This window comes from Syngnathus leptorhynchus, chromosome 4 (assembly GCF_054491065.1).
Source record: "Syngnathus leptorhynchus isolate UIUO chromosome 4, UIUO_Slep, whole genome shotgun sequence".
NCBI classification, from domain to species: domain Eukaryota; kingdom Metazoa; phylum Chordata; class Actinopteri; order Syngnathiformes; family Syngnathidae; genus Syngnathus; species Syngnathus leptorhynchus.
The window spans coordinates 3,297,092-3,315,428 of record NC_141198.1 but is presented as its reverse complement, the minus strand read 5'-3'; the positions used below and the strand labels follow the sequence as shown (position 1 = coordinate 3,315,428).

The window sequence follows — 18,337 nt, the reverse complement described above, 5'->3', positions numbered from 1 at the left end:
AGGGCACATTAACCAATGCACACTAGCACAAACATACAAACACAATTACAAAAACAAAAGGTATAGTAAACTTTCGTTCAAGATCAACTAAAGACAATTCACTTGGGAACCGCAATGTATACATTTCCTTGTTTTTTTCTCATTGATTTAAAAGAATTTACATGAATATCAAACTCAACTAGAAATACCTGAAAACTTGGAAGGGATTTAAGCATTATTTTCTGCAAGTGTGCAAGTAAAACTTGCATAAGATTGTTTACAAAGTTCTGACATGTACAAAACATGCAATTATATATTTTGAATGAATTGCAATGGAATGACCAATTTTAGCACATCTATATTTCTCAAAATGTCTTACATTTTTCAATGACAGCAAGTTCAAAAGAAATGTAGAATCGTCTCCAGATCCCTCCCACAGACAGTGTATTTGTCTTCCATGCCAGTGAACCTGGAGAGTACATAATTGCAAGGATAAATATCCATCCATCCATCCATCCATCCATTTTCTGAACCGCTTGTCCTCACGAGGGTGACGGGCGTGCTGGAGCTTATCCCAGCTGACTTTGGGCAGTAGGCAGGGTACACCCTGAACTGTCACCACCCAATCGCAGGGCACACATAAACAAACAACCATTCAAACTCATAACCACAACTACAGACAATTTGGAGTTGACAACTGGCCTACCATGCATGTCTTTGGAATGTTGGAGGATACCGGAATACCCGGAGGAAACCCACGCAGTCACAGAGAGAACATGCAAACTCCACACAGGGATGCCGGAGCCAGAATCAAACCCACAACCTCTGCACTGTGAGGCAGACGTGCTAACCAGTGCGTAGTACTTTAAATTGAAGCTCACTTATTTTGTTCGAAACACAGAATTTATATGGGCATAACCATGTTTGACGTCAATTTATGTTATTTGATTCTGAATTCTAATAAAACTTTCCTTCAGGAGAAATTTTATTATAGCTACAGAATGTATTTCTAACATTGGAGCATTTTAGTTAATATATCAATTTCTCTAATTGTGAGAGAAAGAGTTTGATATAAAATAATTGAGCTAATTATATGTATATAGTATAGTTTATACAACATGACAATAACATTAGTGAAACTATTTCCAAAACCCTAAATTTCCAAGGTCTGTGTTGTGAAGGGATGCTCTATTGGAGTGTTTGCCAATCACTGTGCCGCGGCACACCAGGTGCCATGAAAGACATTCAGCTGTGCGGAGGGATATTGTCTAATAGTAATTATGGAGCGCATGGTAAATAGGATCGCCAAACCACAGGTCGGATAGCGCAAGGCCTGGTCACCCACTTGGTAATTGCACATGCATGGCTTGAGATTTCATTTTGGGTCTGTTTGATTGTGCCGCTGATCTTCACTGTGGAATGTTTTTTTTCTGAAAATGTATCTAAGAAAATCTCACAAACCACTGTTGTTTTATTTAAAATTTACGGATTTTTTTCTAAAACACATGCAAATGAAATCAAAGAATCACTGTTAGATTTTTCCTGTTCCTTGGTGTCCAGATACAATGGCTGTAACATACAGAAGGCAATCTAGATCAAGAATACATCAAGGATCAAGAATGATGGTTTAATAAAATACGCTCATTTGACAGAACTGTTATCTTTTAACATCAGTGTTCTCAGCTCCGAACTGTATTGAGTGTCAAACTGTGAACGTACTCCAGTGATTTAAGCACACATGAAATAAACATTCAAACTGGGGCTTTATTTTATTCTTCCCGGCAGCAAAAAGTTTCAAGCGACACCTACAGTACATATGGGTACGTCAGACCCTTTCCTTCTCTTCCGTTATTTTCCAACCACTGTCACAGGTTGGAGGTCACACGTCACCAAATATGCCGACAACACCAGTTTGTGGAGGTTGACCATCCTATCTTTGCTCATGTCAATGAGTTATTGCTCACCCACGTATCTCTTTGGGATGCACTAATGTAATCAAGACTTTGTATTACCAGTACATGCAGAGGCAGAGCTTAGAGATAGATATTTGAGCTCAAACCCTAGGTCTGTTGAAATAAACATTGATTTCATTTTCATGGGTGGGCCATATACATATAGCAGCCACTTCACCATAAATGCTCAAATTCCCTTGGGATTGCCCATCTCTATCCCTAGATACAACTCATCACAATTCCTTGAGAACACACAAAAAAAAATCATCACTCAACTGAAATAATTTACCAAGCGACAGCCATAATTTTGTGATTACTGCTTTTGATTTTAGAGTTCTCTGTGATGAGTTGATTGATGGAGTGGATCCTTGCTTGGCTGGATGAAGACACCTTCCATAACCTGCCACCAGTTATGTTGGTTTGGTGAGGTCATTCCGTGTACTTCCCGTTTGCTACGGATGGGGGGGCCATACTGCTCACCTGTCACACTCAGGAAAACATTGGTACCTACATGTTTTAATCGCACAGCATCATTGCGCTCCCAGTAGACACCATCACACTGCACTGTCCAAACGTCCAGGTCATCGCCCTCACCATTCTCTCCGAATACACTGACCTCCTGTAGACAGAGCAGTTGAGTAAATTGTATGACATAATATGCCACTAGTCATCATCAGATACTCAGCCACTTCACCATATTGATTTACTGGAGCTCACATGCCCTTAACATTCATTAGTTTGAAAGTGGAAAAAAAAACTTTAAAAGCTCTACACATTGAACGTGACACTAACTTGTATCAGTAATGAATGAAGGTTAATGTAACTGCAGCACGGCTACTATTTGGCTGTCACATGTTAACAACACCCTGAATTACTAGATTCACCGCCAAAGGAACATGGATGCAAACAACGATGTATATAACACTATATTACAATATACACTAACAGTGTTCATCAAGCCTTGAATATTCTTAGAGTAAATTGTTTTTAGATTCAAGTATTCTACTGATTTTTCAATAATTACAACAAACACATTGCATTCGAGTTTGTTCTAAAACCATATTTTTTCAAAATCTGTTAAATATATCGGCCAAACACAGCCGAATTATCTATGTGTTTTTAATACAGAACTTTTGCGTCGTGAATTAGCAATATAACATGATTTGGGGATGGCATTTTGTTTATTTGTTGGTGGTAAACAAGTCCGAACCACGAGTCAAGATAGCTGCCACGCCACCAAACACTGCTGGGAAACCTTCAAAATAGAAGTAAACTAAGGTAATTAACACCTATGTATAATCTGGTATGCCAAGGTTTATTTTGAAGTTTACATAAATTCCTACAGCGTGTCACCAATACTTGTGATCGACAACGCTCTCAAGTGATTTGGCCAACAAGTTCCAAATTGATGACATTGACATTGAGGACATTTGCTATATTCACCCCGGTTGCGGGTTTCATAAAGCAGGCCAGTCATTAGCGTGATAGGAAATAACCTACACCAAGATTAAAATTGTTCTCCAGCTTCTGCAGACCTCGCTGATTATCTGATTACAAGGGGTTCTCCGTTTACGACGTTCCGTGTTTACGACACACGTCGCATATTATATAATTTTTTAGATTATTTATACTATTTTTTCATATTTCATCTCATGTACACATTTAAAACCTTTTTTCGACCTAAGCGGTTTGCGTCGTAAGCATCGCACTAGGGAACTAGTTGGTGCGCGCGGCGGAAGAACACACCACGAGACAGGCTGTGGACAGAGGAAGACACCATTACCCACTCAAATGGTATACATATGGCGTTTTGGACTGTTGCGTCGTCTCTTTCGCATGTGTTATCATTTTTGTTATCATTTTTATTATGGCATTATGGTTTTATTAATGTTCCGACTTTTATTTTATTACTTTTATTACTCTACTGTTTAATTTTATTTCTATTATTACTGTTTTATTACCGTATTGGCCTGAATATAAGACGAGCTTTTTTGCATTGAAATAAGACTGGAAAAGTGGGGGTCATCTTATGTTCGGGGTCTAGACATGATACCCATTTTCACTTGTGCGCAGCGGTAAGTTAAAGGGTGCTAGTATTGACTCAGTATGTTGCTGTGATTGTGTTGTCCGATCGCGGTTTGCTTCGCATCGCGGATTGACAGCTTTTTTTTGGGGGGGGGTTGCCAATAATTCAGTAAGGCAATCAAAACTGAACCACGTCTTCCCTCCTGTGTTCTGACCGGTAGCAGTTTGCATTATTTTATTGCAATGTTTTTCCTTATTTCTGCCTTACACACCAGCTCGGGCTCCTTTCCAGCCAGAGAGGTGACATTCCATGTCCCTAGAGCCAGCCTCTGCGGCCGGGGATCAGACCGCCAAGGTTTGGCCGCCAAGGTTTTGGCCGCCGCCCAGCTCACTATGCACCCGACCCCTTTGGCCCCTCCTACAGGTGGTGAGCCCATTGGAGAGGGACCCACGTTTTCTTTTCGGGCTATGCCCGACCGGACCCCATGAGCGAAGGCCCGGCCACCAGGCGCTCGCCTTCGAGCCCCACCTCCAGGCCTGGCTCCAGAGAGGGGCCCCGGTGACCCGCGTCCGGGCGAGGGAAAACGACATCCATATATTTGGATGTCGAAAACTGGAAAATCGTGATAGGTTCAAAGGTGAAGGTGAAGTTTTTCCTTATTTAGATTGTTTCAAGACTACAGTTAGACTTCATGTGATGGTTAATGCAGTTATTGCAATTTTGTTGTTTTAACACAGTAGACTGAATTATCCATCCATCTTCTTCTGCTTATCCAGGGTCGGGTCGCGGGGACAGCAGCTTTAGGAGGGACTCCCAGACTTCCCTCTCCCCAGCCACTACATCCAGCTCATCCCGGGGGATCCCAAGGCGTTCCCAGGCCAGCTGAGAGACATAGTCTCTCCAGCACATCCTAGGTCGTCCCCGGGGTCTTCTACCGGTGGGACATGCCCGGAACACCTCCCCAGGAAGGCGTCCAAGAGAAATCCTGATGAGATGCCCGAGCCACCTCATCTGGCCCCTCTCAACGTGGAGGAGCAGCGGCTCTACTCCAGGTCTCTCCCAGATGACCGAGCTCCTCACCCTATATCTAAGGGAGAGCCCGGACACCCTGCGGAGGAAACTCATTTCGGCCGCTTGTATCCTAGATCTCGATCTTTCGGTCACGACCCATACCTCGTGACCATAGGTGAGGGTAGGAGCATAGATCGACCGGTAAATCGAGAGCTTTGCTTTTGGCTCAGCTCTCTCTTCACCACGACGGACCGGTACAGAGTCCGCATTACAGCCGACGCTGCACCGAGCCGCCTATCGATCTCGCGCTCCATCCTGCCCTCACTCGTGAACAAGACCCCAAGATACTTGAACTCCCCCACTTGGGGCAGGATCTCATGCCCGATTCAGAGAGGGAATTCCATACTTTTCCGACCGAGGACCATGGACTCGGATTTGGAGGTGCTGACCCTCATCCCGACCGCTTCACACTCGGCTGCGAACCGCTCCAGTGAGAGCTGGAGATTACGGCCTGAAGTAGCAAACAGCACCACGTCATCTGCAAAAAGCAGAGACGCGGTGCTGAGGTCCCCAAACCGGACCCCCTCAACGTCTCAGTTGCGTCTAGAAATTCTGTCCATAAAAATTATGAACAGTGGTGACAAAGGGCAGCCTTGGCGGAGTCTAACCTTCACTGGGAACGAATCCGACTTACTGCCGGAAATGCAGCCCAAACTGATACAGGGACCGAACCGCCCTTATCAGTTGGCTCGGCACCCCGTACTACCGAAGCACCCTCCACAGAACCTCCCGAGGGACACGGTCGAACGCCTTCTCCAAGTCCACAAGAGACATGTGGACTGGTTGGGCGAACTCCCATGCACCCTCGAGAGCTGGTCCACTGTTCCAGAGCCAGGACGAAAGCCACACTGCTCCTCATGAATCCGAGGTTCAACCTCCCGACGGACCCTCCTCTCCAGCACCCCTGAATAGACCTTACCAGGGAGGCTGAGGAGTGTGATTCCCCTGTAATTGGAACACACCCTCCGGTTCCCCTTTTTAAAGAGGGGAACCAACACCCCAGTCTGCCAATCCAGAGGCACCGTCCCCGATGTCCACGCAATGCTGTAGAGGCGTGTCAGCCATGACAGCCCCACAACATCCAGAGCCTTTAAGAACTCCGGGCGGATCTCATCCACCCCCAGGGCCTTTCCACCGAGGAGTTTTTTAACTACCTCAGTGACTTCGACCCTAGAGATTGGAGAGTCCGCCTTAGAGTCTCCAGGCCCTGCTTCCACAATGGAAGGCATGTTGGTGGAATTGAGGAGGTCTTCAAAGTATTCTCCCCACCGACTCACGACGTCCCGAGTCGAGGTCAGCAGCACGCCATCTCCACTGTAAACAGTGTTGACTGTCCACTGCTTCCTCCTCCTGAGACGCCAGATGGTGGACTAGAATTTTCGGAAGTCATTCTCCATGGCCTCGCCAAGCTCCTCCCTCGCCTGGGTTTTTGCCTCAGCAACCGCCTAAGGCGCGTTCCGCTTGGCCATCTGGTACCTGTCAGCTGCCTCTGGAGTCCCGCAGGCCACAACGGCCTGATAGGACTCCTTCTTTAGCTTGACGGCATCTCTTACCGCCGGTGTCCACCAGCGAGTTCTGAGAAGGCCGCCACGACAGGCACCAACGACCTTACGGCTACAGCTCCGGTCGGCTGCCTCAACAATGGAGCCGCGGAACATGGTCCACTCGGATTCAATGTCCCCTGCCTCCCTCAGGACGTGAGAAAAGCCCTGCCGGAGGTGGGAGTTGAAGCTCTTCCTGACAGGGGATTCTGCCAGACGTTCCCAGCAGACCCTCACAGAGTGTTTGGGTCTGCCAGGTCGGACCGGCATCTTCCCCCACCATCGTAGCCAACCCACCACCAGGTGGTGATCAGTTGACAACTCCGCCCCTTTATTCACCCGAGTGTCCAAAACATGCGGCCGGAAATCCGATGACACGACTACAAAGTCGATCATCGAACCGTGGCCTACGGTGTCCTGGTGCCAAGTGCACACATGGACACCCTTCTACTTGAACATGGTGTTAATTATAGAAAATCCGTGTCGTGCACAGAAGTCCAACAATAGAACACCGCTCGGGTTCAGATCACGGGGGCCGATCCTCCCAATCACGCCCTTCCAGGTCTCACTGTCATTACCCACTTGAGCATCGAAGTCACTCAGTAGAACGATGGAGTCCCCAGAAGGAGCACTCTCCAGCACCTCCTCCAGGGACTCCAAGAAGGGTGGGTACTCTGAGCTGCCATTTGATGCATAGACACAAACAACAGTCAGGACCCGTTCCCCCACCCAAAGGCGGAGGGAGGCTACCCTCTCATCCACGGGGGTGAACCCCAATGTACAGGCGCCGAGCCGGGGGGCAATAAGTATACCCACACCTGCTCGACGCCTCTCACCCTGGGCAACTCCAGAGTGGAAGAGTCCAGCCCCTCTCGAGAGGGCTTGTACCAGAACCCAAACTATGTGTGGAGGCAAGTCTGACTATGTCTAGTCGGAACTTTTCTGCCTCACACACCAGCTCGAGCTCCTTTTCAGCCAGAGAGTTGACATTCCATGTCCCTAGAGCCAGCCTCTGCAGCCGGGGATCGCACCGCCGAGGTCCTCGCCTTTGGCCGCCGCCCAGCTCACTTTGTACCCGACCCCTTTGGCCCCTTCTGCAAGTGGTGAGCCCATGGGAAGGGGGACCCGCGTTTTCTGTTCGGGCTATGCCCGGCCGAGCCCCATGGGCGAAGGCCTAGCCACCAGGCGCTCGGCTTCAAGCCCCACCTCCAGGCCTGGCTCCAGAGGGGGGCCCCCGGTGACCCGCGTCCGGGCGAGGGAAAACTAGGTCCATTTGTCTTTTTCGTCATCAGGGGTCTTCTGAGCCGTGGTTTGTCTAGCCCCTCACCTAGGACCCTTTTGCCATGGGTGACCCTACCAGAGGCATGAAGCCCCAGACAACATGGCTGATTGGTTTATTTACATTTCAAAATCCAGAAGCCATTCATTTACAAATGTGATTGCACTTTAGTTTACATATTTAAATGATCAGATATTGAGATGTGACAGTTTTTGCACGATTTGAATGAGGCAAAATAACATTATTTTTCTCTCAAATATATTGTTGTAATCATTTGTTTCAGATGTAATTATTTTCTGAATCAAAATTTTATTTGGCGTTCAAAAAGTCTTTTTTCAAACTTGAGTCTTGAAAAAGAGGGGGTCGTCTTATAATCGGGGCTGTCTTATATCCGGGCCAATACGGTACTGTTCCAACAAAAATTTGGTTTACATCGCATACATAGGAACAGATCAACGTCGTAAACCAAGGACCCCCTGTATTTGAATCTGGTGTGTCGCTGACTTACACTATATCATGCAAGACACTGGCCCTCAAGGAACAGGGTCAAGAACCCCTGACCTACAGCATATCAGGATATGAAATTGTGTCTTTATCACATGCAGATATAACAAACCTGATTATTAGATAAGGAGGAGCTGAAGTGATGTGTATGAAGGTTGCGACCAGTCCTCATGTGCGTGATGCAAATAGCCTGACCACACTTAATTGCTGTCCCACGCTGGCACGGATGATTAGCCTTTCCTCGTATCTGCCAATAACTGTTGCCATCATCTGCACTCTCTACTCCGGTGACAGACTGCTGTCCGCTTCCTAACATACACGCACACACAAGGACAACTGTAGTGACCATGAATCTAAACAAATTTATCCCACAACAATGAAACTACAACATATACTGTGGTGAAGACAATCTCCAGTCCCACGTAGGTTGTCTACATGTGTTTATACTCTGCTGACACACTGCAAAGGCCAATTTAAAATCAAAAACCTGAACCATATTCAGCTAAGCCTCGATTGTACGAGGACTTTGGGGTCCAAAATTTGGGAATTGCGTTAACACAGAATGTGTGTTATTTAGAAAGTCTTGGAAGAGAAAAAAACATTCAGAGCATACGAGTGCATCGAGGAATTGCAGTAGGGAACTACGTACTAAGATATTTGCATTTGGGGAATAACTTCATTGTTCTGGGTGAAAATTAATATGATATAATTCACCATGTAGTTTTTTTGTGTTGTTACCCTGCCTCTGCTTACTGCCGATGGGTTTGTTTGATTGTGTTAATGTACAACCTTTATGTTAATGCTGAAGTCCCTTGAAAAGAAATGGACAAGGGGTTGACAGTTTTGCAGCGCCATGTTACTGAGGAACACGGAGGGAGAAAAAAAAAACAATGACAAGCTGTTGCGTTGTCAAAAGAAGAAACTGCCTCTTGTCCTTACACACTGCAATTTTTACAATATCGGCCATTTACTGGCAACGATTTTCCAACGGAAAAAATTGGGGTCTAACCATGACAGACAAAATTGTGTAGAATCGAAGTGTTCGAGGCTTAGCTGTATATAGAAACAGATGCGATGGAGTCGAAATTACATACTAATACTGCTGATGTCATGCAATCATTGCACTTTTGAGGGAAACCAAATTATCCCAGGACCGTAAGCAAAAAGTTTCATTAATATCTCGTTAAATTTCAGAATGAAGGCCCTATAAAATCTGCATGTTTTAATGTGATTATGTCTGGTAGAAAATAATAATCCAATGGAGTGACATTCCCAGTCTCACCAACAGCTTCATACTCCAGGCTGTTAGGATCCTGAACTCTCTCCCCCCTCCGCCCTCGTCCTGACCTTTTGGGCCGCATTGGCTGCCTTGCACTACTCTCACGCTATTTTCTGACTGTCTGCACACTTGCTCCATTTTTGCTCCACTTATTTGTTTATTTATTTCTATTAACTCATCGCTCTTGTTTATTCATTGTATGTCCCTTCTTGTTTTTTACTTTTTGTGTTGTCTTTTTGGATTTTTTGTTATATGTTTGTCACCGTGGGATAGTGGGTAACGCAATTTCGATCTCTTTGTATGTCTTAGCATGTGAAGAAATTGTCAATAAAGCAGACTTTGACTTTGAATTTCATTGTATACCTGCTGTACAATGACAATTCCCATTCTCCATTCCCCTCCCCAAGCGAGATTCAAACCGGCCCTAAAACCGAGACAGTCTAAAAATGGTTGCTAAAATTGTTACTATTGGCGACGTGGTGTGACGTGCAACACGGAAGTACTGCAAACTGCGCGGAGCCCCTCACGGCTGAAGGCAAAGGACAGCCATGTTGCGTTGCCACTGCTACTGACCTGTTATTTTTTTCGGTGAAAACACAATTCAAAGTGCGCATGTGAGGTAAGGATCCCTGTATGGAGAAATGAAAACAAGAACCAACTTCATTGTTTGCATCAACCATTCAGAGTATTACTTCATTATTGTGAATTGTGCCCTCTAGAATTTAGGCTTAAGTTTTGCAGGGAATATGTCCCGATGGGCATTGCTTTTTCTTTGTTCATGGTTCTGACAACATGATGCAGGCAAATACCGTATTGGCCGAATATAAGACGACCCTGATTATAAGACCCCCCTCTTTGGGACAGCGGCTGACTTTAGGGCGGAAGAGCACTCGCACTGACACGTATTCGAGGAGCGTTTGCTTGGAACTGCACAAAACTTGTATGGAAATTCTTCAAAAAGAACCTAGGCTTTAAATATTTCGAAGGTAGCGAGCCAGTTATGGCGGCGCTGGGCTGAGGGGGGAAAAAAAAAATAAAAAAATAAAAAATTGCGCCATAACACATCACGCCTGCTATCATTCTCTTCTCTGGCCATGGCTGGGTCACAGGAAGATAGTAGTTGGGGTATGGATGAGGGGGATAAGGAAGAGGAGGGGAGTGGGAGTTGGGAAATGGTGGGGAGTAGGGGAGTGAAGCGTCTCAGGGAAGTTGCAGAAAGGCAGAGGAAGGAGGAGACATGGAGGGTTGTAGTGAGGTTTGAAGGAGAGGGTGGAGTGAAGGGTATGGATCCAGTTAAATTGACCAAAGTAATTGGAAAACAGGTTGGAGAGGTGGAGTTTGCGAAAGTGTTGAATGACGGCAATCTGTTGCTTGTGTGTACCTCTGAGGAGCAGGTTGCAAAAGCTCAAAGGCTGCAAGTAGTTGGGAAGAGTGTGGTGGAAAAGGTGGCGAGGGTGGGAGGAGAAGGAAGTAAAGGTGTGATATATGGGATTCCAGTGTCTATGGATGTGAAGGAGCTTGTGAGGAGCCTCAAGATGAAGTGTGATGTGGTGCAGGGTGCGCAGCGGTTGACTAGGGGGGTTGAGAAGAGTGTCACCGAGTCTGTGCTAGTGCTATTCAGTTCGAAGGAGATACCTGAGGAGGTGTATCTCGGATTCATGAGGTACAGAGTGAGAGAGTATGTGCAGAAGCCAATGAGGTGTTTTAAGTGTCAGAAGTTTGGACATGTGGCAAAGTTCTGTAGAGGGGTCAATAGATGTGCTAAGTGTGGGGGAGACCATGAGTATGGGGAGTGTGGTGAGGGAGTGAGTCCAAAATGCTGCAATTGTGGTGGGAAGCACAGCGCAGCGTACTGGGGATGTGAAGTGATGAGAAGGGAGGCGGAGATTCAGAATGTAAAGGTGAAGGACAAAGTATCCTATGCTGAGGCAGCCAGACGGGTGGGGGGAACGGAGAGGAATGGTGGAGGGAAGGTCGGAGTGGAGGTCGGCTCAGGGAATGCTGGGAGCCAGAGGCAGGAAACAAACAGGGAAAAGGAGTCCAGGGCACAGGGAGAGAAGAAGGAGCTGGTTATATTCATTGCAGGGGTAATTAATGCTACAGCTGAGGTTAAGTCCAAGACTGAGAGGATTCAAATCATCACGAAGGCTGCTATTCAACATCTAGGCTTGGTAGGGTTAAAGTGGGAGGAGATAAGGGAGGGGCTGAATGGACAGCCAAACCAGGAAGCAGGTAGTGTAGGATAATCTACTGATTATGTTACTCTTACAATGGAATGCTAGGGGTTTGGTAGCAAATGGCCAAGATTTTAAGAAATTTATTGACAGCAGGAGTGTGAAGCCAGATATTATGTGTGTACAGGAGACATGGTTAAGACCTAACCTGGATTTCGTTTTGAGTGACTGTGTTGTCTTCAGGAGGGATAGGGATCACGGTAATGGAGGGGGGTGTGCAACATTTGTAAGGAAGGGAGTGCCGTACAGGGTAGTGGGTCGAGGGACAGAGCAGGAGTATGTGGTGGTGGAAGTTTGGGCGGGCAGGAGGAAAGTAGGGATAATAAACTATTATAATCCAAGTAAGCAGCTGAAGTTGAATGAGTTGGAGAAGGTAGAGGGACAGGATGGTGATAGTGTTATATGGTGCGGGGATTTTAACGCTCATAATACATTATGGGGAGGGGAAAAAACAGATAATAATGGGCAGGTAATCGAGGATATGTTGAATGGTAGAAACTTAGTGTGTGTCAACGATGGTAGAAAGACTAGGATAGATGTAAGAACTGGAAAGGAATCCGTATTAGATCTTACTTTAGTGTCTGGTAGACTGGCGCCGAGGTGTGAATGGGAGGTATATGAAAGAGGGACCATAGGGAGTGATCACTATCCAATTCTGTGTAAAATGGACGTTAGTCTGGCGTTGAATGTAGACGATAGGAGTGGAAGGTGGGTGTTCAGTAAGGCCGACTGGGGAACTTTTGGGGTAGTGAGTGATGCATTTCTCAGTGCAGGGCGAGAAACTAGTGATGTGGAGGAATATGAATTAGAGGTCCGTCAGTTTATTCTTCTGGCGGCAGAGACTACAATACCCAAAAGTACAGGCAGGAATAAGAGGAAAGCAGTTCCATGGTGGAATGATAAGTGTGAAGAGGTAGTTAATATCAGAAATAGATCTTTAAGAGTACTGAAGAGGACTCATAATTGCCAACATCTGATTGAGTATAAGAGGATGCAGGCAGTGGTCAGGAGGACTATCAGAGAAACGAAAAGGGCGTATTGGAGGGGGTACTGTAGTTCTATTGGGAGCACAACCACAATAGGTGAAGTGTGGGGGATGATTAGAAAAATGGGAGGTAATAGGAGGGAGTGGGGTTACCCAATCCTCTTGGATGGGGGCCAGATAGCTATAACAAATGTGGAAAAGGCAGAAATGATGGTGAACACTCTGAGCAAAGTACATAGTCCCAATAACCTGGCAGAGGAAGAGAGTAGGGGCAGAGAGGAAACTAAAGGTGTGTATGCAGGGGCTTTTCACAAGAACGGTTTATTGGAAGATAAGTATAATGTCCCATTCACAGTAGGGGAATTGAGGAGGGCACTGGCTAAATGTAAGAACTCGGCTCCGGGTAAAGATGGTGTTTGTTATATCATGTTAAGGCACTTAAAGGATGTGGGATTGCGGAAGTTGTTGAACTTGTATAATAAAGTCTGGGAGGAGGGGAAGATCCCATCAGGGTGGAAAGAAGCGGTTATTATACCCATTAGAAAGCCAGGGAAAGATGCAAGCAATCCGGCAAATTATAGGCCTATAGCCTTAACCTCACATATGGGTAAATTAATGGAGAGACTGGCGAATGGGAGACTGATGCATTTTATGGAGGAAAGAGGACTGATGGCCAGTTGTCAGAGTGGATTTAGAAAAGGGAGAAGTACTACTGATTCACTGGTATGCTTGGAGCATGAAATCAGGACAGCTCAGGTAAGGAAAGAGACGGTTGCGGCAGTGTTTTTAGATGTAGAGAAAGCGTATGATATGCTGTGGGTGGACGGTCTTTTAATAAAGTTGCACTTACTGGGGGTGGGTGGAAGTATGTTTAATTGGGTAACAGAGTTTTTAAGTAACAGAAGTATTCAGGTTAAGATAGGCCTAGAAATCTCCAGGAGGTGCTTTGTTAAAAATGGGATCCCGCAGGGGAGTGTGATAAGCCCATTATTGTTCAATGTAATGATTAATGATGTTTTTACAGACCTGCACCCAGGAGTGGGCAAGTCATTGTTTGCAGACGATGTGGGTTTGTGGAAGAGGGGAAAAAATATGAAACATATTGTGAAGAAAGTGCAGGAAGCTGTAACGCAGGTAGAGAATTGGGGAAGGAAGTGGGGTTTTAGATTCTCTGTAGATAAGACTAAATGTATGTTTTTTACTAGAAGGAAGGTTGAGGAGAGTATGCAGGTGCAGCTGTATGGGAAGAGCTTGGAGAAGGTAAAGTGTTTTAAGTTTCTGGGAGTGTTTTTTGATGTAAGGATCACGTGGAGGGACCACATTACATACGTGATTAATAAATCTAAGAAAGTTTTAAATGTAATGAGATGTCTGGCTGGAACAGAGTGGGGAGCAAGTAAGTCATCTTTGAGGCAGATATATGTATCCTTGATAAGATCCAGAATAGAGTATGGGAGCATGGTTTATGGGTCTGCGTCAAAGTCCCAGTTAGCTAGGCTGGATATAGTTCAAGCGGCAGCATTGAGGGTGTGCACAGGGGCTGTGAGGTCTTCTCCAGTGTGCTCATTGCAAGTGGAGGTAGGAGAAATGCCACTCAGTTTTAGAAGGAAGCAGCTCCAGGCTAATTACTGGGTTAGCCTGAGGTGCCAAGGGGATGACCATCCAGTTAAGTCGGCATTTCAGGCGAGCTGGGAGAGAGGGGCAGGGAGAGGGGAAAGCTTTGGGTGGACTGGGGAGACAGTGGCGCAAGAGGTGGCTGTTTACGGCATGAATTTCTGCCCAGTGGTATTGTGGCCAGTGACTCCTCTGTGGCAGCTGAGGCCCCCAGAGGTTGATCTAAAGCTGCTTGAAGTCAAGTTAAGGGACAAAGAGGCAAATCTGGTGCATGAGTTTCAATGCCGGGTGGTGGAGAACTACACTGACCATATATTAGCCTTTACGGATGGTTCAAAGGACCAGGAAACTGGGGCTACAGGGGCAGCATTTTACATAAATAAATTAAATGTACAGTCATGTAAGAGAACATCGGACAATCTAAGTGTGTTCACTGTGGAATTGGCTGCTATCCTGATGGCAGTGCAATGGGCGGAGCAACTTGTAAATTGTAATTTCTTGGTGTGTAGTGACTCTGTGTCTGCAGTTAAAAGTATTGGGAGGGGCAGTTCCCTGAGCCGACAGGACCTTATTCAGGAAATTCTTTTGGCTGTTAGGGATGTCGCAGCGAGGGGGGTTAAGGTAGCACTGATGTGGGTTCCAGCACATGTGGGTATCCTGGCGAATGAGAGGGCTGACAAACTAGCAAAAGAGGCAGTGAAAAAAGAGCGAGTGGAGACCAACATAGCACTGTCTAAGTCTGAGGGTAAAAGTATTGTGTGGAGGGAAGTGATGCTGCAGTGGCAACAGCGGTGGGAGCAGGAGAGCAAAGGGAGGCACTTGTTCTCAGTGTGTAGTAGAGTGGCTGAGTCAGTTCATGAGTGTGGGAGGGAGGGTGGAAAATGAAGGATGAAGTCATTATTGCCAGACTGAGGATAGGACATACTTTTCTTAACAGCACTCTCCACCTTCTGGGGAAACACCGGGATGGGCTGTGCTCTGAGTGTCAGGAGGAGGAGACGGTGCAACATGCGCTGCTTTCCTGTAGGAAATATTATGGGCAAAGGGTTGAGTTGGTGGAGAAGCTGCGGACAGAAGGGCTTGAGGGAATATCGGTGAAAACCATTCTGGAAGTAGGGTCAAGTGGGAGGGGAAAGCGCTGTTTTTTTGAGTTTTTAAAAAGCACTGGTCTGGTGAGGAGAATTTAGTGTTGTGATGTAATGTGAAAAAAGAAAAAAAAAGAAAAAAAGTAGGGGCAGCAATGCAACTAATAGGATGCAAGCTGCCGTTAAACCCCAACGAAGAAGAAGAAGAAGACCCCCTCTTTTTCAAGATTCACGTTTGGAAAAAAGACTAACACCAATTTTAATTTTTATACAGAAAAGAATTACAGTAAATCTGAAACATTATTATAACAATATATTTGAGAGAAAAAGCATGTTGTTTTGCCTTATTCAAATCATGCAAAAACTGTCTATCACATCTTAATATCTGAACATTTAAATATGTAAACTAAAGTGCAATCAAATTTGTAAATGAATGGCTTCTGGTTTTTGAAATGTAAATAAACCAATCTACTGTGATAAAACAACAAAATTGCAATAATTGCCTTAACCATCAAAGTGAAGTCTAACTGTAACTGTGCTTGTCCGGCTTTTCCAACTTTTCCCCGCCGAAAGGGGTACCAAAAGAGCAACAACGTTGTTTCAACTCAGCTTGTGGTGTTTATTTTCCATCCACATTTGGAGTTTGCAGTAGCAAGCAGCAGTTTGCAGTAGCAAGCAGCAGTTTGCAGTAGCAGTAGGAAGCAGCAGTTTGCAGCAGCAGATTATAAACCTGGAGACCAAACAAACAAACGCTAAATTACAATGGACATTCACGTGAAAGTATTTAGTTGTTGCTTAAATAAAGACGACAATTTCACATTCATTATTTCATATACGAAATAGGATTAGACAGAACAATACCAAATGAACAAACTACATCGCCCAGCATGCAATGCGAGTACCCAGAATTCACTGTAACCAAGAAATGCTAAACAGCGCTACGTTTTGAGTGTTTCAAAGATAAAGGAACTACTGGACTTTAAATGTCGGATTAAAATTGTCCTTTAACCAAACGATAAGCATGACAAGCTATGAAACATCAGTGGCAGATTATTTATAAAGACATCAAAGAATTTATAACACCTTATCGGTGGTGCGTTGCTCTTAAGGCATGGGACAATATGAGTTTGCTTGTTTGACACAGTTCCCGAGTTTGATACTGTGCTCGTCCCCGCACCAATGCACGTTACTTAAACTGCACTAAAGAATCACTGATCCGCGCGTTAATACCCAGGTAAGATCCTCCCACCTACCAGCTGTTTTGTATTTCACGTAGTAACCGTAGTCTCTGCTACCCATCACCAGTTGTATTTGCACAGTGAGCGCAACAGTAGTCTTGAAACAAATTTGAATAAGGAAAAACATTGCAATAAAATAATGCAAACTGCTACCGCTATTTTTATTTTTCGTGACAGGGGTTTGCTTTGGCCTGGGGATTTAAGTTTAGCATTTGCTTTAAATATATCTAGCGCCATCTAGCATTGTGAATGGGTATAATGTTTAGACCCCAAATGTAAGACGACCCCCACTTTTTCAGTCTTATTTCAATACAAAAAACACCGGGCCAATACAGTATTTAAGTAACCCTCAGAGATATGCGTAGCTTTAAAGAGAACATCAAAAATAAATTTTCCAAATTTTCCCAAACTCAATGGTACAACTGCATGCTGTAAATAAACATTTGCATTTTTATCGTAGTGGAAGGCAATAACGTGAAAAGGCAGAGAAATCATTGTAATCGAATTAGACAGTTTCCACCCACCTCCCAAAAACAAGCTTGGTAGGCTGATTGAGCACTCCAAAGTGCCCGTAGGTGAGTGAGTAGGTTGTTTGTGTCTGTGTGCCCTGCGATTGGCTGGCAACCGGTTCAGGGTGTCCCCCGCCTACTGCTGGGATCGGCTCCAGCACGCCCGTGACCCCCGTGCTGACAAGCAGTACAGCTAATGGATGGATTGATGGCATTACAGACGATCTATCCGACAGCTCAGAAGCCAGCCCCCGTTTGCCCGTTTTTGAAGATTGCGCATGCACAGGTCCCTCCAGCGTTTCCTGTTGATTTAGGAAATGCCTCCACACTCACATGCACGAGCACCATATTTGAAGTTGTCTTCTCAAAACCGTCTAAAACAGGCTTTCTTTTGCGAGAACTTTCATCATCACAACGTTCATCTGCCATTTTCACTCGGAAGTCAAGCAGGGAATGCTACAACGAAGCCAGAGTGTCCAAAATCCGCGAGTTTTGATCATTTGCACGAGCATGCGCAGTGCTTGGCGCAGTCACGTAAGTAAGTATAGATATGAACAAGGAAATAAAACACGGAAAATAGATTGATTGCCAAGTTAACAGACCAATGTTGCCATTATTCACGCTGACAATGATTGGTTGATTGGACAATGAGTTTTTTCTGGTCCCATTATATGTATTAATATATCTTTAATTATATTAATATAACTATTTAAGTGTGTGGGGAGAAATTTGAGAAATATTATTTTTGGTTATATGTATTAATATATTATTAATATTAATTAGTGTGAAGGCGAAGGCCTTCACACTTATGTTATTCTACACCATTTACTTTATTGTGTGAAGGTGAAGGCCCTCACACATATGTTATTCACAAATATGTTATTGTTGTACTTCATTATTAGTGTGAAGGTGAAGGCCTTCACACTATTGTTATTCCTGTCCTTTATTATTGTGTGAAGGCGAAGGCCTTCACACATGTTATTGTGCTTTATTATTGTGTGAAGGCGAAGGCCTTCACACTATTGTTATTCCTGTCCTTTA

At 45.1% G+C, this 18,337-nt stretch overlaps 1 protein-coding gene across 1 annotated transcript; it reads right to left on the bottom strand.

Annotated features, from left to right (window-relative positions):
* Positions 1-1,623: 1,623 nt before the first annotated feature.
* On the bottom strand, positions 1,624-17,968 carry sdf2l1 (stromal cell-derived factor 2-like 1). The gene is made up of 2 exons (XM_085909932.1): positions 8,465-17,968; positions 1,624-2,550 (listed from the first exon to the last, which is right to left on the bottom strand). The coding sequence occupies exons 1-2, from the start codon at positions 8,699-8,701 to the stop codon at positions 2,260-2,262; spliced, it is 528 nt and encodes a 175-aa protein (XP_085766058.1). The 5' UTR covers positions 8,702-17,968; the 3' UTR covers positions 1,624-2,259.
* Between the last annotated feature and the right edge of the window lie 369 nt (positions 17,969-18,337).